Source organism: Leiobunum rupestre, chromosome 2, assembly GCF_980474605.1.
Source record: "Leiobunum rupestre chromosome 2, qqLeiRupe1.1.hap1, whole genome shotgun sequence".
In the NCBI taxonomy this organism is placed as follows: Eukaryota; Metazoa; Arthropoda; class Arachnida; order Opiliones; family Sclerosomatidae; genus Leiobunum; species Leiobunum rupestre.
In genome coordinates this window covers 5,132,537-5,153,041 of record NC_143385.1, presented here as the reverse complement: position 1 = coordinate 5,153,041, position 20,505 = coordinate 5,132,537, and the positions used below count along the sequence as shown (strand labels likewise).

At 38.8% G+C, this 20,505-nt stretch overlaps 2 protein-coding genes and 2 long non-coding RNA genes across 5 annotated transcripts in view; 3 read left to right on the top strand and 1 right to left on the bottom strand.

Annotated features, from left to right (window-relative positions):
* LOC149955577 (uncharacterized) overlaps positions 1-8,991 on the top strand; it is a 40,082-nt gene extending 31,091 nt beyond the window's left edge. The window contains exon 13 of the mRNA XM_090165327.1: positions 8,554-8,991. Coding sequence (XP_090021453.1) covers positions 8,554-8,743 — 190 coding nt within the window. The 3' untranslated portion in view covers positions 8,744-8,991. The remainder of the gene's footprint in view (positions 1-8,553) is intronic.
* Positions 3,670-4,499, top strand: LOC149955578 (uncharacterized). Its single transcript, XM_090164554.1, has 2 exons — positions 3,670-4,092; positions 4,329-4,499. The coding sequence occupies exons 1-2, from the start codon at positions 3,869-3,871 to the stop codon at positions 4,480-4,482; spliced, it is 378 nt and encodes a 125-aa protein (XP_090020680.1). The 5' UTR covers positions 3,670-3,868; the 3' UTR covers positions 4,483-4,499.
* A 7,697-nt stretch (positions 8,992-16,688) lies between the features above and the next one.
* LOC149955576 (uncharacterized) lies at positions 16,689-17,576 on the top strand. The gene is made up of 4 exons (XR_016478133.1): positions 16,689-16,954; positions 17,012-17,077; positions 17,145-17,248; positions 17,309-17,576. It is a non-coding gene; the product is annotated as an uncharacterized LOC149955576 (long non-coding RNA).
* Positions 17,577-18,518: 942 nt separating this feature from the next.
* LOC149955575 (uncharacterized) lies at positions 18,519-19,234 on the bottom strand. Of its 2 annotated transcripts, none has more exons than XR_016478131.1 (4): positions 19,075-19,234; positions 18,981-19,023; positions 18,827-18,913; positions 18,519-18,767 (listed from the first exon to the last, which is right to left on the bottom strand). It is a non-coding gene; the product is annotated as an uncharacterized LOC149955575 (long non-coding RNA). The 2 variants fall into 2 exon arrangements; XR_016478132.1 differs by having other exon boundaries at positions 18,833-18,913.
* Positions 19,235-20,505: the final 1,271 nt, after the last annotated feature.

Sequence of the window (20,505 nt, the reverse complement as noted above, 5' to 3'; positions counted from 1 at the left end):
CCGCCGTATTCTGTCGAAGGCTTGCTAAGGAGCAAATTGACGTTGCACCTATTCAAAAACTTGGATTGCCAAAGTTAAAATCCTTGGTCTCAACTGTGCAGGTTATGTCTATTATGACTGTAATTATGTTTCATCTAGAGCTATTGTATTGGTACGCAAGGACACTCATGCCCTTCCGCTCTCAATCTACCACTCTAGGGACACCGCCGTGGTTAAAATCATCTCCTCTACTATTGATGGGAATGAGGAACTCACCCTGGCATCTGCTTACTTCCCTTACGATGATGCTCTGCCCTTACCATCAGAGGAGGTGACTCAAGTGGTCAACCACTGTGAGCGGTTGGAAAAGAAACTCATAATCGGTTGTGTTGCGAATGCTCATCATGTCATCTGAACTAAACTTCATATTCTTAATAGGAACAATGAACCAACTTTTGTTACTCTTAACAGAACTTACAGAAGTGAGGTCATTGATCTTACGCTGTGTACAGAAAACGTCACAGCTCTAGTCTCTGATTGGCATGTGTCAAGTGAACCGTCATTATCGGATCACAGACACATTTGCTACACTATCAGGTTGAAACTGGTTCAGGTTAATACCGAACTTCGCAATCCCAGCCTCCCAAGCGAACTAATTGGCCTGGTTATAGGGAAGATTTAAATCTACACCTGAAGGACAATAAGCCTAGGCTGTCACCGGTGCTGCATTTTGATTTGGCTTTTGATCGCATGCAACATTCAATCTGGCGGGACTCATATTTTGGGAGAGTCTGGAATACTTGCAGACGGTTCTTTGAATGGCTTTATTGGAGGATTACACTACAATAGATGTAAAAGGGGTCATTTACTACTAGCAACGTCCCTTCAAATTCTCCATTTTCGACAATTTTGTTCGACGTACGAAATAGCTGACGATATTGCGCATGACGTAACGAGGCTGTACTATTTGCATTCAAACTTTGACTTAGAAGAACTAACGGGAAACCTTAGAAACATGATAAATGAATACGCAGGCTACTGTGAGAAGACCGAAAAAGGAGAGCATGGAAAGAAGGCGCAGTACTGGTTCTTGTACATCAAAATGATTCGTCTTTATTTGAAGTTATCTCGTAGCGTTCACACGGGAAATTCTAAATTGTTCACGCACTGTATAGGTGAAATGTCAACCCTGTTTTTTACTTTCAATCAACCGAACTACGCGAGATGGAGAAGACAACTTGATCAAAATGGAAGAAACGCACCCAGGGATCACAAATCAGTTTGAAAATGGAGCGCTCTCAATTCGTCGAACTAGCAAAAACTTTCCCAGGTCAGCTATCGACCTGACGTTGGAACAAACAGTCAACGCGGATGCCGCGAACGGATTGACCGGAATATCGGCATTTACGAACTCGATATCTGCAAGACAGCGATGGACCCAAAGTCACTTCATGATAACCCAAATTTTGAGTAATTTGTTTGATGAACTTGGGTTGCAAAGGAAAGAAGAAGTTAGCCCAGAGCTACGTCCCAATAATGTAACGAAGAACCAACAACAAATAGATCTCATTTTATTAAAAATTGACCAATGCTTAAATCCATTTGAACAGCAGCACGGTAAAACTAAACTCTATAACATTAGCACGGGAAAGTCTACTTCAGATAAAACTTCGAAATTTCTATTGAACGTTTTCCAAACGGGAAAAGAAGCACGTCAGAAGTTTATAAGTGAATGCGTGGAAGACCCAGCACGATTCGATCGACCTATTAAACGAATTGAAACTAGTACGTTTGCTTCGGAAGGAAGTAAATATTAAAAAATACAGAAGGACGGCAAAATGGTGGAAGCGAAAATGGAAAGAGATCTATTAGGAAGACTTCTATATTTGGCCATCGAACACAAGATTGACTTGGAGCTAGTTCTATCGTACCCGCTTACCCCGGTTCCACTATCTCTCGTTCACGTAGATGGAAGAATGAATTGTACAGAGAAGTCGGTCCTCTTACGAAATCTGGAGAGTCGAATTACGTCTTTGACACCACGTACCATTGACTACACTTTTGTCGATGGTATGTTCTTTCTTCATACCTTGGTCGACCTACCCCTTACATTCGGCGGTGTTGCTAGAACCATATTAGTTAAACTATGCAAGCTGGCAGGACGAGAAATTCACGTCATCTTTGATCGAACCATTTCACCTTCAATTAAAGATTGTGAAAGAGACAAGCGAGCCGCTACTTCATCCGCCTGTAGAGCGCAAAGATGGAACATTAGTGGAACAGACATGAAAAGACCCTCTGACTTTGTAGGATCATTAAGAAGCGATCAATTTAAGGAAGAGTTAGATAATTTTCTGATCAGTGTTTGGATGTCAGATGACTTCGCGCATGTTTTAGGAACCAAAACGATATACGTGACGAACCAGGAGAAATGTTACGTTTATTCTTCTTTAAACGGAAAAACACAATGCAGAGAAGATACAAAGTTTACGTGCTGCCACGAAGAAGCCGATACTCGCTTGTTGTATCACATATCGATGACGTGCTTTGAGCCATGCAACGTGGTTGTTCGGTCTAACGATACTGACGTTTTAATCATTCTTCTCGGGAACTACACACATTTGAAAGAGTGCGTTCATGTTTTTATGGAAGTGGGACTCCAAACCAAAAACACTTTAAGATACGTCAACGTCAGCGCTTTATTTGAGAAACTGGGACTTACTCTGTCTAACTCGCTTCCTGGATTTCACCGCTTCAGCGGGTGTGACTACACAGCGTCGTTTTCGAGAAAAGGCAAAATTCAGCCTTTGAAGATTTTAGAGGAAAACGAAGAATTTCAAAACACATTCTCGTCTTTGGGATTTCCGATTTTGTATCTGATGAAACGTCGGCGACTTTGGAAAAATATGTTTGTGATATACATGGTTTTCATAAATGAGTAATATAAATGAGGCAAGGTTTCAAAAATTCATAAAAACCTACAAACCTAAATCTGGAGCACCTCTCTCTATGATCAAAGACACTGACGAAAGTACTTTTCCCCCCTGTAAAGCCGTGTTGAAGCAAAAGCTATTGCGCACAATCAGTAGCCCCGCCAAGAAGTTTCTGCACATAGGCCCAGCCTGATTTAGAGGCCCCATCTATAATGTTTATTTAAAAAATTTCCTGACTTTTAACGATTGTTTTTAAATTTTGACATGATTTCTAAAAGTTTCCCCTGCAATGGATTTTTTTATAGGCATTTTAATCAAGGAATGACATTCGTCGATTAGATTTTTCCGAGGGGCAGGTCACTTCCATTTTGGCTGCGTCTTAATCATAGTAAAATGATTAAATCAGGGTAATCGTGATTAAAAAATCTAATCTAGATTTAATCAATCTGGTGTGTTTGTTCTTGTTAATTAAACACTCTCTATTGAAGCTATAAGATTTATTTCCATGATGATGATGATTTTTACATATGAAGTTTTAAGTAAGAGTACCGAACATGTCGGCAGCCGGTAGACCACTGTTTAGGTGGTCATAAAACTAGAGCTCCCTCAGCTTCCCCACCCAGTGGCGCCCCCTGGCTATTATAGTTCATAACATCACCTCTTTTTTAAATAGACTGATTATAGTGTATTTTAACTACATTAACGATTAAACATTTCAGTTCATAAATTAAGTCTTTTAATTGATTTACGTCTTCGACTGGATCTTCGTACGTGTGGTCTGTGTCTACTCGACTGAGGCTCTTTGTCGAAATCTTGTCTAATAAGTATCCTTGATCGGGCTCCTTCTGATGATGTGGCTACACTAGGAATAGAGATGCTTGTGGTAGGCTGTTGCTCTGGTCTCGAGTTTTGTCGTGGTAATAAGATAGGATTGCGACTCGGTGATCGACTTGGTGATGATTTGCTACTCCAGCTTGGAGATTCATTGTCAGGACTCAGGATTGGTGGTTGCTGATGACTCTGGATTGGTGGTTGCTGATGACTCTGGATCGGTGGTTGTTGATGACTCTGGATCGGTGGTTGTTGATGACTCTGGATCAGTGGTTGTAATACTGATCTGTACCCTGCATCTGGATTTGGATTCATTTTACTGGCTCCAGTTTTTGATATCTCAGACACGGTTGGTTTTAATAACTTCTCACTCCTTAGTCTCAATTGGTTCTGATGTTTTCTAATAATACCTCTCCCAATATCAATCCCATACATCATATTTCCGATAGATTTTTTACAGTTCCCTCTATCCATTTTTCTCCCTTACCATAGTTTTTTACAAAGACTTTTTGATTAGGATGAAACTTATAGGTAACATCACTAATTTTTACTAATGGTTTTATCGCTATTATTATTTACTTCTAGCATTTCAATTATAGGTTTATCGATGTTGATATTCTCATTACCTCTCTCCTCTTTAAAGTTCGTTGGATGGACCATGTCAAGTTTGGTGCGGATTTCTCTTCCAAACATGATTTCCGCTGGAGATTTACCACTAATTTGCGGAGTGCGGCGATAGTTTATGAGAAATCTTGCTAGTCTTACGTCGAGAGATCCATTTGAGAATTTTTTTTAACCTTCGTCATCAATGGCAGAGTTAGAAGTACCATCTATTTTTTTTTAATGATGTCTACACGGTACGCACCACCCTTTCAGCCTGACCATTTGAAGCAGGGTGATACGGTGCAATAGTCAAATGCTTGAAGCCGTTATTCTGCGTGAAGATTTGAAACTCGTTACTTGTGAAACAAGTGGCATTGTAGTGTCTTACGATATATTAATAAATGAAACTTTTTGATTCGGTTAGCTTAAGAGATTTTATTGCCTTCCGTTACAAATGTTAGGCCCGAACCGTTTTTAATTATCCTATTTTTATTTCAAAAGCGTAGCGCGAGCCACGTAACGAATCCCGCGTGTTTTCTTTTTAAATTTAAAAAACCGATGATATTACAGGCATTATCACTCACCAAGGTCTTCATAATTCCATAACGTGCCAAATTTTATCGTAAGAATGTGATGACTACGGCTGAACTGGTTGTTGAAGTGACTCCGATTTCCATCCATTTCGAGGTAGAGTCCACTAATATTAATAAATATTTCCCATTTACCGGTCTGGCAAAGTCTATATGGACACGAGTCCACGGTTGGATCTCCTCGGGCCACTTCAAGTATTCAGCCTTTGGCATGGTTGCATTTTGCTAACAACTTGAACGTGCTCTAATTCTGTCCTCAATGTTGGTGTTCAATTCTGGCCACCAAACTTTGCTCCTGGCTAATCGCTTTGTTTGCACCATTCCCTGGTGTGAACTATGCAGTTCATCCAGAATAACTTCTTGGCAAGTTTTCGGTATGACATCTGATCGGTAGCTAATAAGACTCCTTCATGAATAGTCAAGTCATATCTTCTCTTCCAGTATGGCTTGAAATATTCTTCTAATTTGTTTGGCCACCCTTGTTGAACAAATTTGTAGATTTGCTTAAAAATATGGTCTTTTGCTGTTTCTTCAGTCGAGAGGTCCTTGATTGAGTTGGCTAATTGCGAAGACATACTCGGATGGTATTGGTGGTGTTATTGGTTTTGATAATAAAGGTAAACGACTTAGTCCATCGGCGTTAGAATGATTTATACCTTTCTTATATCTAATTTCATAGCTGTGCGCTCCTAATGTTAACCATTCTTATTTGCAATATACATCAATAGTTTACCTTCAGCTGTCGACCATTCTTTCCCCAGTCTCTTTGCAGATGACACAAAACTTATCAAAATTCTTAGTACAAACACATCTAACGCCGAGTTACAACAGGATCTCTCTAAAGTTGAATCTTGGCCAAAAATTCTGGTTTATCCTTCAACACCTCAAAATCCAATGTGTCTTGAAAAAGACTGTTTGTAATAGCTTAGTAGTCTTGAAAAAGGAAATGCGCGACTTTTGCGTTATCCTTTTGTGGGGTGCTGTGTTTGTTGCTTATCGGTGTAACATAGTGTGTTGTAGCTTCTCACTGACACCACGGCAAACAGGTGTCAGGTGCACCTTTCTGCATAGCATGTAGTATTTCAGTCGATTCAAAAGATCAAGTTTTTAAGGGAAAAATCTGGAATCGCGGTCATTCATTCTAACCCTCTTGAAATTGGCAAAGAAACCTGCTTTCTAAATAAGCATTTTTAGAAGGCCCAAATGTAAAAATCTTACGAACTGAAAGTTTATTTCGATTTTGGAGGCCCAGTCATAGGCACCTTTTTAAAAATTTGGAGGCCCCCAAGTAGGCCTACACTTTTTCAACGTAGGCACGTGCTCACTTGTGCCTATTGCTGGCGGGAAGCCTGCGCACAATCTTTGTTTGTGGGCTATGGAATAGAGCTACGGAAGCAATTGCTTTATCTGAGGACCCCCTTCGTCACGGATGGAATTTGGAACGTGGTCTATTTAACCCAAAATGGTTTGACAGCGAACAAGTCCCCCCGAATCTAGAAGCTGTGACATTTGATAGTACCGATACGGAGTTAGAAGACGAATTGAACATAGAAGTGAGTAGCAGCGACGATAGCGACAACGAAATGTGAAACAGATTTTTTGCTTAACGTCGAAATAAGCCCGATGGCTGGAACTTCGATATTCCAAATGCATTTTAAATCGGTTTAAGCGTGTACGAATTATTTGTGTGCAGTATATAAATGAGTTGTATTTTGCATTTTTCAATTATTTAAGTCGTTTTCATACAATTAAATTGATAACGGTATACTATCTGAAAAACTAAATTGGTAAATACTCTTTGCAAGCATTTTGAAACGCCGAATTTCTAATCAAAAACACAATTTAGAGTGCTTAAACCCATATATTCGTAATCAGCGTCTTCTGGTATAGTAGAAACGACACGAGATACTTTTTCCCTAAGTATCTTCACGCAAGTTCCGGGCTATTCCGGGCACGGCGCGTTAAATTCATTTTAATGGGTGGGGTGTGACAAAATCAGTCTTATACGCCGTTTGCCCCCATTTATGTCGTAAGACTGATATGTTTCTGAAAGAACAGGTTCAGAGCTATCGAATGGCGCTATTTTCAGCTTTGTACCTTAGAGGTTGCTTATTGGTGGTTTTGGGTGATGACGTCATCAGTCTTATATGACGTATGGCCCCACTTTCTTTATAATTTCACCTTGTATATACAAATGGCTAATATATGGACCTCGTTTTGATCGTGTACCTTATCGGTTGCCTAATTGGTCTCCGAATGTGACGTCACTTAGCTTATATTTCCCCAAAGCCCCCACTCCGGCCCGTAAGACTTGCAGATATTGCCTTAAGTACATACAAGAATTATTCAAAAGGAATTTAAAACAACTCGGCTCTATCATTGCCAACTATATTGTGATTAGGTCATTGTTATTAGAGATGGCAATGAATCTATCCGATTCTTCGAAAAAACGACTTTACTTGAGAGCGTGGTGCGAAACGATAACGTCGTCAGAGAAGCATTGTAGAATATTATACATAGACAACTTTGTGGACTTTAACATAATTTTATATCCCATATAAAATATATTGTTAAAAATACTAATTTAAGTTATCGTCAAGTTTACAAAAAAAAGCCAATCAAAGTGAGGGGTACTTTTATGTCCCTCCTTTTGGGTAAAACTTTAGCTAAACCATCTTGTTTTTATGTCGAAGCTAGCCACATCTGTTGAAAAATAGCTAGTACACATCGAGCCGACGCTTACTTTAAGATAAACGATGCTCGTTATACCATACCGAATAAATGTTTTTTTTAAGTACTGAAATTTTGTATTTTTTTAAATTAATTTTCGACTCTAAGGAATCAAATGAAATGAGCTGTTTACTAGTCATTTTCCGGAGGATACCAATATGAGCCTTCAAGAGTGATTTTTCTGGGGTGTAAGAAAATTTGAAATAAAACATTAACCGTAAAATATTTTGAGAAATCACTTTATGCAGTGTTTGTATTGGCATAGTATCATTTGTGCCAATTTTCTTTGAAATCTGTTGATACATATTAACTCGTTGACCCATTCTGTGTGGAATGACCCAGCAGTGCGGCACTGGTATGGTTAGATATAGAAAACTAACACCAATTGTATGACGCCTCATTTCACCTGACCGGTTATGTGTGGAATGACCCTGCTGTTAGTAATCAAAGGGGGTTTTAATAAAATGCCAAATTTAAGTCTTCATGAAACATAGATTTCCCATCAATGACACTTAATAGTTCCCTTTATCCAACCATGCCAGTGTCCTAATTCAGTAGCAGTAGATCAAAATAGGCAAACAAGGATCCATAAGTTTAGGCTTTTAATACCTCTGGAACCATTATAGGTAAAAAAAGTTTGTAGTACATTTATTGACAATAGATACATAACAAAAGTGGTAGAATGGGTGTCAGATGGGTCATCCAAATTGATGCAGTCCGGGTTGAGGTTATTCTTATGAACCATCATCACTGAACCTAGTAGAGAAGCCTGATCATCAACAGGGAAGCAAATTCTTATAAATTACACGAGTTGAGCGTATTTTTTCGAAGAAAAAGCACGATTAATTTACAGTATTAATTAAAGTTTGATTTTTTTTAACTATTAGGTATGATGAGAGACAAGCTCAACTCTCTGGATTGTGTCATCAACTTGAGGAACACACAGCCTCGCATCTTGAAGAGGATTTGTATCATACTCAGGATCTTCTAGTCAAAAAGAACCAACAGTTACAACAATATCGCAGTGAACTCGACTCTTTTATCGTCTTACTTAATAATTTTGTGACCAAAATGTAATCATGGTGCCTGAGTGAATTAGATAACTTAATATGGTTAATTTTTAAAGCAAAAAAGTGAGCTATTTAAGATATATGGACTGTTGAAACCAATTAGGATAGAGCATGAAGGATACACGAAGTTTAGTATTTTTGACTTAAACTTTAAAATACAATCCGCCCATAAATTATTTTTGAGAAATGTTTTTTATTTAATTTAATTCTCAAGTATACATTTTCCTTCAATTGGTATTAATATTGTAACGATTGTGGCTTCTAGATAAGGCGTGATAAAAACTATTTTACTCAAAATCATATTCCAAATTAATGATAATTGTTATTAACTATTATATTATGCAATACAGGGTGCTTTTTGCTCGAAAAAGTAATTTTTTTCAAAAACTATGTTTTCTAAAAAATTGAAATTTGTACTGTACCTTATACGTGCTGGGGGACACTTTCTACCAAAATTGCATCTAATTCTAAAAATAATTTCACGTTTTTTGAAATTTTAACCGCTAGGTGCTATAAGAAAATTGTCAAAGAGAAAATTGTAGAGCGTCACCGAAAACATACAAATAGCGTTAGCGCGAAAAAAAAAACATATTTTTCACTGAAAAAATACGACTTGAAAAAGTGACAAGTTGGGCAAGCTAAAATAACTTTTTTTTAATTCCATTGGGAGAGTAGTGTAACTTTATGAAATACAGAAATTTGTTAATCAGGTGTTTATAGCAATAAACACCGCTGAAAAATCGAGGAGACAATGGCGAAGAAGGTATTACACGATTTAATTTCGTAGGATTAGCTCTATTTTTAAAAAATAAAAAAAAATCGTATGATGAAAAATGCAAATTTTTTGAAAAAAACAAAGACATTTTATTTATCTAAAAAATTTAAAGGTACGTTTTGAAAATACCATTTTCGGCTGCGATGCAGGCTTGGGCGCGAACAATCATATTGTCGAAGGCGGCTTGAATCATTTCCGGGGTTACTTCCCGGCGGCAAGCGCTTACAATTCGTTGACGCAGCTCTTCCAGGGTCTCAACCGAAGTGGCGTACACCTTGTCCTTGACGAAGCCCCAAAGAAAGAAATCCAACGGAGTCAGATCGGGCGACCTTGCTGGCCAGTGTACGGGACCGTTTCTCCCTATCCAGCGTTGTGGAAATTCGTTGTTTAGGTAATCTCTCACGGCTCTGTATTAATGAGGCGGGGCACCATCTTGCTGAAACCACAGTCTTGCACGTTTCGCCAACGGCAGTTCGTCTAGTGGTTGTTCTAGCTCATTTCTCAAGAAATCTAAATAACTCTGGCCATTTAGATTTTGCGGTAAGAATACTGGACCAATTAACCGGTTTCCAACAAGACCAAGCCAAACATTCAAGCGCCCAAATTGAAATCGGTGACGGTGTTCATATCCCCAGTGTGGATTTGTGTCTTCTCAAACATGATTATTTTGGTGATTGTAAGGGCCGTCTCTTGCAAACGAAGATTCATCCGAGAATAGCATGTTGCGGAGGAATTGTGGGTCGTCGTGCACGGAATTTAGCAGCCAGTTGCAAAAATTCAGCCGTTGTTGAGCGTCTCCATCTCGTAAACTGTGGTGAAGCGTTGCTCTGTAAGGATGGTACTTATGTCTATATAAAATTTCCCAAATGCGAGTTTTACTGCAAGCCAAATCCTTACTCGCCGCGGCACAACTACTACGTGGGTATGCGGAAAAATAGGCTAAAACGATGTTTTCAAAGTCCAAATCCCGCTGACCAGGCCCACGATATCGAGGTTGTACGTTACCACACTGGTGAAAGTCATTTACAGCTCGCCTTACGGTAGTTATGGATGGTCTTCTATCTGGATCTAGTTACTCAAAGATCTCACTCACTCGTCGTAGATTTCTTCCACCTTCCGCGTAGTAAATGGACACTAGTTCAGTACGATCAGCTCTAGAATATTGAGGCATGATTGTTAAGATTGATTACGACAATAATGTTAAACAGTTTGTATTACAGTTGTTTAAATAATAAATGAATTTAAGGTTTTTACTGACCTTTAAACCTGTGGTCTATTTATTTTATCGCCTATCAGGGTTAAAATAGGTTTCGAATTCGACTAGATGCAAACACAGGCCTATTAGATTAAAAAACTAATAGGAAAAGTCAATAGCTAAATGAGCCAGATTGTGGTTTCAAAAAGAGTGCCACGCCTCATGACCCCCGAAATGTGAAATACTGTATTTCAAAACGATGAATAGGGTGAAACGGTTCTACACATTGGCCAGCAAGGTCGCCAGATCTTACGTAATTTCAATAGCCATTAATAATTTAATTAATTAATTTAATTTCTTTGCCATTGTCTCCTTGATTTTTTAGCGGTGTTTATTGCTATAAACACCTGATTAACAAATTTCTGACTTTCATAAAGTTACACTACTCTCCCAAAGGAATTCAAAAAAAGTTATTTTAGCTTGCCCAACTTGTCACTTTTTCAAGTCGTATTTTGTCAGTGAAAAAGACGTCTATTTTTTTCGCGCCAACGCTATTTGTACGTTTTCGGTGACGCTCTACAATTTTCTCATTGACAATTGTCGCATAGCACCTAGCGGTTAAAATTTAAATTTTCAAAAAACGTGAAATTATTTTTAGAATTAGATGCAATTTTGGTAGAAAGTGTCCCCCGGCACGTATAATGTGCAGTACAAATTGCAACTTTGTAGAAAACATAGTTTTTGAAAAAAATCACTTTTTCGAGCAAACAAAAACATCCTGTATATGTTCTCCAATAGGTAACATGAAACTTTACCTCGATGAAATGTAGTATATAATTTTCCCTCATTGAGAAGGGCTATAGGGTATTGATTGGAGTTTGATCCCAATGGGTAATCAATTGCAGCTCAAGCCTAGAATTTCCATTGGATCCCATTTGGAATTTGGTCATATTCATTCCTAATCAATAACACGATAAAAGACTGTGGAGGTCACTATTGGATCCCAAAAAGATTTCATTACTGTTCATTTCCAATAGGTAAAATGGTGCGCTCATCGATATGGAACTGATAGCATCCCAATTGAATTTCGTTTCTATTCATTTCCAATAGACAACACAGCGTGCTAGACAATAAGGGACTGTTAGGGACTAATGGGTCCGCATTTGATTTAATTCCTATTAAATATACATTGTAGGGTTCTTTCTATTAAAGGACATATAGGATCCCCATTGGTTTCCAATAGAAATTTCCAAAACATCCCTATCAATGTCAAATTTAGAGTTTGTGTTACCACAACTGGACTTACTACTGGTTTTTCTTTATACTGCCAAAGCTGTTGTTAAAGTTCTGGCAGCAATGTTCGGCAGGTAGGCAAGAAAATAGCTGAGGGTTTTATGGAAAGAAGTATTGAGTATAATTTCTATTCAACTCCAGTAAGCAAAACAAATGGAAAACCTATTAATCTTAGTACCTTCAGGGGCGTAGCCAGAAATGGTTAAAAGAGGGGTTCAAACTATGTAAAATACTTGAGAGGGGTCGAGAAGGGGGTTAAATTAGTACAGCCAAAGTTACACAAAAGGGTGGACAAACGGAAACCCCCTCATTGCCTTCACCACTGAAAACAAATTTGAAAGTAAATCCTATCAATCCTATTGGAAAAAATAGGTTTCCCGTTGAATTTCTAATGTTTTTGGAAATTAGGGATTCTAAATTGTTTTATAAAAATATGATTGCCAAATGGTAAAATAAACAGATATTGTTAATAAAAAGCAAACGGTGAAACTGCAACACACTCCAAACCCTTGCTACCCTAAACACCAGACCTTTGTCGACGAGTACTCATCAGCTTCTCCCAAGGTAGTCCATCAGCATATCACCAACGGCTCAGGACATCTTTTTAGACGAACGGCTGCACTGTCTTCTCAGTCTTGGATGCCAAGAATGCTATTGGGCAAATTGAGCTGACGCAGGAAAGCTCATTCCTCTATACATGTCCAACCCTATTTGGTAGTTTTTGATTTCTACGACTATCTTATGGAATCTGTACCGTCTCCGAGCTATTCCAACAAGTAATGTCATTACTTTTTCCGTTGGATAAATTTAAGAACTCCTACATCGCAACTAATGACTCCGTACTCGCAGCAAAGGGTATTCCGAGTCATAATGATTTATTTACACTGGTTTTACAGACTACTCGTGCAAATGACCCGACCTTCAGTTCAAAGAAGATACAACTTGCCTTACAGCGAATAAAATACCTGGGCCACACGAAGGATGCCGCCTTTCATTTGGTCTTGAACATGCAGACCATCTATGATGCAATAAAATCTCTGATATCAATTGTACCAGTCTTGGCGATATTTCATCTTCGCCGCCCATGTCGTATTGGCGTTGATGCGAGTACAACGGACATAAGTAGCAGCCCTCTTACAGGACGATAAACCTTGAACGGGAAATTCCTTAAGAATAGATCTCGAATGTCAATTGGATACAGTCCTCGATTGGATTATGAAAGGGGAACGGTCTCTTTCAGGCGTTTCAAGCCCATTATTTTTTCCTTTTACAATTATAATTATATGATTAACGTAATTTATTCCTTAAGAGCTGGTGAGGTTGGTAATATGGTGGTCCTCGGGTCTCTTTATGATGTGGAGATAGATTTGGCTATTAAACTAGATCTAAACTTGCTATAGATAATTTTTGGATTGGAAAGAAAACCCAATTTTTAAGGAATTTGTTCGGATGGTGGGCAAACCAAATCGTTTTTGTAGCATTTGTTTTCTTTCTTTTTCCAGGACGCGTTTCCTCTCGTTCCCGTACTTTTATTGGAACCAGGCTGACTGAAGGAAGTGCCAGTAAAATTAGCCTTTTCTTCGATCTCTAGAATTATTCTTTCTGTTTGAGTGTTCGTTACCATGTTTTGAGCGTATTGGAACTTTTGTTGGAGTTTTTAAGAACCAATAATGACAGCAAAGCGTACACTACACTAAACCGACGAACTAGTAAGAAGTCATAATATATTAATTGAAATAACAAACGTTTATTAATTAAAACATAATAATAATGAATACTGTACAAGATGGAATGACAGAATATAATAACACACAATAAAACGCCATAGGCGGATATACATGTATATATAATTAAAAAGAATATCTTATTTACATTTAACATTTTAACCTGTTAAAAAAACGAAGCAGGAAAAGCTGATAACCTTTCTTATCTTCAACACTCGCCCTCGATGAAGACTTTATCAAGGTGACGTAGGCTGAGTTTTTGACGAAGACGCATGAAAACTTCTGCGGATAGAGACTTGGTGAATATGTCCGCTAGTTGTTCTTCACTTGGGATATACATGACGTTGATGATGCCCTCTTCAACCAGTTCACGAACGTAGTATTGACGAATACTGATATATGTTTCGTTTGGCGGTGAAACTCTGGAGTTTTATGAGTTTGATGCCTCCTGCGTTGTCGACTCGAAGTGTCGGGACATTATCGTCTATGACACCCAGGATTGACTTAACCCGTTCAAGCCAGACGACATCTTTCACTGCTTCACTGGCAGCTACCAGCTCGGCCTCTGTGGTTGATAGGGCAACGGATTGTTGCTTATTGCTCGCCCAAATGACGGGAGTTGTACCAATTAAGCATACGACTGCAGACGTTGAACGTCTCGTCTTTTCGCAGCCAGCATAGTCAGCGTCGCTGTAAGGGTTTGTCGTCATGGAGTCGCCTGCCTTGAATAGGAGGCCAAGTGTTGTGGTCCCTCTGAGATATCGAAAGATTCTTTTAACCCAGTTCCAGTCAGCAACTGTGGGATTGGCCATGGTTGCTCGACTTTGATACCCTGACGATACAGACTCTCGAGGTTCCTTTTGCCTCCGACGACTTCATAGAGACCACAAGAATTGTCTGTGACCTTGAACTCCCGATTCTTGTTTCTCTTCATTGCGCTTTTCAGCGAGAAAACGTTGCACGCAAAGTCACCGATGTGCCAGACATTGTGGACGACCTCTTGATAGAGTTTCTTTCCGATCCGGAACTGAATCCTTATGTCTCCTTCACCATCCGCTGTCATCTGCGTCTTGTTTCCAATCTGAAGAGTCGCTGGAGTAGCGAACTTGCGGAAATTTAGGAACTTCGTGGCGTCGTTCGTGATATGCTGTGTAGCACCCGAGTCAAAGTACCATGCTGCTTCAGATGATGAGCAAGCAACGAGACCGTTTGCTGTAATCAGACCCCCAATGCTGGTGCGATTACTTCCATCAACGTTCGTCTTTCTAGGAGCTCTTTTTTTTCCTCGACAGTCTTTTGGCAATTGGTGCATTTTCGCTTACGTCTCATGCCTTTCGTCTCATTTGATGAGTGACCGTGATGACTTCCGGTATTGCGTTTCGCCATCGGACCAGAGGAATCTCGGAAAGCGTCACCTTTCTCGAGTTTCACGGCCAATCAACAGACGTTCCAATTCTGCGACCGTCTGTTTTTCTGTTGGCAGCGTGTCCCAGAGCATACCGAATTCTCGATACTCATCCTGAGGTAGAGACTCGAAGATGCAGGCAATAAGGATGCAGTCGTCGAATGTTACGTTCTTCTCTGTCTGTGCCGTTGACAAGATGTCTGTCCAGAGAGAACACAACTGGGCAATGTGGGTGGCCATGTCGACGTCTGGTGACTTCGTAGTTCGCATAAGTTGCGCCAGAAGCTTACGCAGACGGTTAGACGACTTCTGCTCGAAAATTTCAAGTAGTTTGTCCCACATCTCCTTTGGTGTCTCGCAATTTGTAATAATGTTTTGGACCTTCTTGGACAAGGCTGACCAGATGATACCCCGGACTGTAATGAATGCCACTCGGTATTTTTTCTTGTTTAAGGTGTATTCAGACTTCTCTTCTGCTATTGCTGATAACAACGGCCCCGTGGGTTCAACCCATTCACCAGGCCGTATCTCGTAAACGTCTCGTACGGTGAGGATGTCGACTATTTGTCGTTTCAAACTCCTCCAATTCTCCGAACCATATAGCTTTACAATGTCTTGGCGAAGTAGACTATCCATGGTTACTTTCGGGAACTGTTGACCAGGACACGGATTACGGTGATGGTAACTGGGATCAGGATACCGGATACAGCAGGCAGTAGACTAATCCATTAGTGTTGTTGTGGCGCAGTGGAAGCGTGCTGGGCCCATAGCCTATTAGAGTTTTTAAGAACCAATAATGACAGCAAAGCCTACACTACACTAAACTGACGAACTAATAAGAAGTCATAATACATTAATTAAATTAACAAACGTTTATTAATTAAAACATATTAATAATGAATACGGTACAAGATGGAATGACATAATATAATGACACACAATAAACGCCATAAGCGGATATATATATACTAGGTTAAAAAATAGTAAACAAAGATTAGCAATAACTAAAAAGAATATCTTATTTACATTTAACATATACGGGGGTATTCTGCAGACTTTCCTAGGAAAGTTGTGACACGCCTTCTTTCTTTCAACTTTCTTCTTGAGATTTCATTGGGCGCGAAATCACATGTCGCATTACGTCCCCAGGGACCGTACAAATTCGACCCCTTCGCTCCGATTGGTTGTCGTTACGTCATAGAATGACACCACGTGATTGTGAGGCAATAATTGCCATCTATTCGACTCCGAAGGACCAAGTTCAGTTTAGTTCCGCAGCCAGATTCAGTGGGCCCGTGGTTAAGAGTTCTCATAGGCTGAAGTGGTCGTGACGTATGCCTATTGTAATTGGCTACAGAAAATTGAAGGGGAAAGATTTCCCCCGGGAATTTGCCGTTATCTCTGACGCAATTCCGGCGAAAGAACTTTTAGCTTGGAGGCGCCTTCTATCTTTGAGCGCGAAAACTAACATCATGAAATTTCGAACGGAAGTGAGTTTATCAAAAGGTCACGGTCAACCGGAAAGAGTGCTGAAGGTCACTTTAAATTTCAAAATGGCGTGTGAAGCTGTGGAAAAGGTCCACCGAACGTGTGTGCTAGTGTCGTGTATAATTTGTAAAAATGTCGATAAAAATTATATGTAAACCGTAATTTACACGATCTGGACGTTGAAAAATTAGGTATGGAGTGCAAATTTTTACGAAGAAGGTATATTTGAAGGTTTCAGGTTACTGGAAGTCGTGCTTTGGTGTAGGCCTGTAACCCTTGCCTTATTTTAAACAAATTAAGATCCTTTTTTGCAAGCCGAAGAGGTTTCATCTGCAAAAGTAAGAGAAGTACACTTGTTATAACGTTAAATTCTTAGACTAATTAAGTACTTTTAGATATCGTTCGTGACAAGGTACTGCGATATGGATAAGAATGGAATTTACTCAATACACGAAGAGCTGGTACGAACATTTTCATGTTGAGAATAATTTTTATTTTAACTTTTGTAATAATGGTCGCAAAATTTAGAAGGTGGCTTGATGGTTTGTGATTACCCAACAACTTCATTGTTGATTCTATCAAAACTTGACACGCTTCGAGACAGAAAATGTCACGTTATACAACGAGCTTAAGTATGATGTCCATCTTTTTCGTAACTCTATGTGAAAAAGTAACCAATTTTCTTCTTACAGTCCTGTTGGTCTCACCATTTTCAAAGAGTGACCACTTCTCATTCTCCTTTGAAGATACCTATTTTAACAAATGACGGTAAAGGACAACCTTTTTCTTGTTTACAGCAATAAAGCAAGTAAAGGTGCAAACTTGCCAGTTCAGAGCTCTAAAAGTATCTACGAGTCGTTCAACTGTTGCAACCATGTCAAGGTTATTGGAATGGAATTCCTTGGGGCTACAATTGATATAAATGTTTCAATCTCCATTGACACTACAATTTAATTAACCGAAAGGCTCTTTAGAGTAAGGAGTGTCAATAGCTCCCAGTCATATTTTATGGATGGTGAGGCTCAATTAACTGGAGATTCTTATGGCTTGTTCAATTGGTAAAATAGTATTAAGTATTGTTTGAATTTTCGCAATTCGTCCAGAATGTGATTATAAAGCATTAAGATAAAAGAAATGACCAGCTGAACTCTGTTTATTTACATAATCATTATTTGGAATTATTTTTATTAGAATTTCCTTTAAAAATAATATATATTGCTATTAATCAACGAAGATCTAAAATGTCAATTAGTATTTTAAAAATATATGAAGTGTATTTTTTGACTCTTAACTGATAAGATTTTGCTTAGTTTTATTTTATTTTTTCAAATACGGGGTAGTTGGCGTAGTTTCCTAGAAAGTTTGTATGAACCAAGAGTTACGTTTTTTTCAAGCAATGTTCAGGTTCTAACGTTATTCATCGTAAAATATCAGTAATAAACTGAAAAACTTTAATGCTACCGATTTAACAGCGGGAAAGGTTTCTCTTCAGTGACTTAATTGATAATATCCTACGTCTATAAGATTTATTTAAGTATGACACTACCTATTCATATGCGAACGTTTTACAAAAGATACACCGGGCTGCGTTACCAAAATACATACTTATGCAATATTGTGAATTTTTTAAACCTAATTGCCAAAACATTGGTTTTTGAAACAATTTGCAGAATTAAGAATTTTCTACCAACAGAACCAAATGCTACCAACATTTATGTAAATTAGTTATATTTCAACTCAACATAGTATTAAGGGTTCAATTAATTTAATTGTCCGCAATATTACAGAAATAAATGTTAGCCGATATCGTAATTTAACCTATACTGATTTTAAAAATTTACAATACTATTATAACCAATATTTAAGTGATTTTTTTCCGATATCAAGTTAAGTGGCGCCATCTGCCTTGTTTTTGATAAAATAAGTTTAAAAATATCCGTATCGAAGACTTGAACCAATTCTCAACAAAAATAACGATATCAGTAGCCTATCAACTCCTAACATAAAAAAAATTGGTTATTTTCTAAAACATTGTGCACCAAAGAAAATGCTGAATAAGTCGCCTCTCTTATACATCTTTGTTAATATTTACTGCGGAGGATTTGATATTGACACGCAAAAAGTCAATTGTTGTTCTGGCAGTTTGTAACTCTGCAAGAAAGAAGTCTCAAAATGTGTAATTATTATTATTAGACGATGAACTTTTTTACCATTACTTCTAAAAACTCTTCCTCTTCCTTCTTCCATAGCGAATGAGATGAGGCCATTGTATGAAACCCAAACCATCAAGCTACCTTCTACATTTTAGTACCATTATTACAAATGTTAAAATAAAATTACTTTTCAACATGAAAATGTTCATACATATTTTTGGAATCGAATCGCTGTACATTGTCACGAATGATATCTAAAAGTACTTAATTAGTCTAAGAATTATACGTTATAACAAGTTACGTACTTTTGCAGATGAAACCTCTTCGGCTTGCAAAAAAGGATCTTAATTTGTTTAAAATAAGGCAAGGGTTACAGGCCTACACCAATGCACGACTTCCAGTAACCTGAAACCTTCAAATATACCTTCTTCGTAAAAATTTGCACTCCATACCTAATTTTTCAACTTCCAGATCGCGTAAATTACGGTTTACATATAATTTTTATCGACATTTTTACAAATTATACACGACACTAGCACACACGTTCGGGGGACCTTTTCCACAGCTTCACACGCCATTTTGAAATTTAAAGTGACCTTCAGCACTCTTTCCGGTTGACCGTGACCTTTTGATAAACTCACTTCCGTTCGAAATTTCATGATATTAGTTTTCGCGCTCAAAGACAGAAGGCGCCTCCAAGCTAAAAGTTCTTTTCCCCGGAATTGCGTCAGAGATAACGGCAAATTCCCGGGGGAAATCTTTCCCCCTTCAATTTTCTGTAGCCAATTACAATAGGCATACGTCACGACCACTTCAGCCTATGAGAACTCTTAACCACGGGCCCACTGAATCTGGCTGCGGAACTAAACTGAACTTGGTCCTTCGGAGTCGAATAGATGGCGATTATTGCCTCACAATCACGTGGTGTCATTCTATGACGTAACGACAACCAATCGGAGCGAAGGGGTCGAATTTGTACGGTCCCTGGGGACGTAATGCGACATGTGATTTCGCGCCCAATGAAATCTCAAGAAGAAAGTTGAAAGAAAGAAGGCGTGTCACAACTTTCCTAGGAAAGTCTGCAGAATACCCCCGATTAACCTGTTAAAAAAACGAAACGGGAAAAGCCGATAACGTGTCTTATCTACAACACAAATTGTTTTGGCCTAATCGAGATTTGGTATTAAAATTCTTGTGTGCAAGAAGACTTGTTCCCCCTTAAAATCGTGTTCGACCAGCCTACGCTAGCCCGAATAGGTTTGAGGTAGACTTCCCCTTAGGGCAATTTCGTATAGAACCCTTGAAAGAGTTTTTTAAATGTAGCCACGCCGTTTTAGTCTATTGCAACGCCTTGACTTGTTAATTGAAATCGGTATCTGAGTGTGATGTTGGGTAAAGCACACCAGAATTTCGTTCAGCCAATGATGGCTGTTACCGCAAGTGATCGGAGAATCATTGAGCAGGTTGACCAGGAGCAAGGTATCCATTCGGTCGTGGGAGATCAGGAAAACAGTTTTGGGTGATGAGGAATCATTGTCATTACGTTAATTCCAAGGCGTTTGCTGACTCGTGTCGAAGTTTGACACCTAGGGGTTTCCGTAATCATCGTGCGTGACCGCAAGGTTTTTGCCATGTTCGTAATGCCTGCCGTTTAGGTCAGCAGTTTGTCTAATCGGTTCGTTCTGCCAGTATTGAAGGTGTCGGTGAGCGAGCTATCCGTTACATTAATTTTTTCT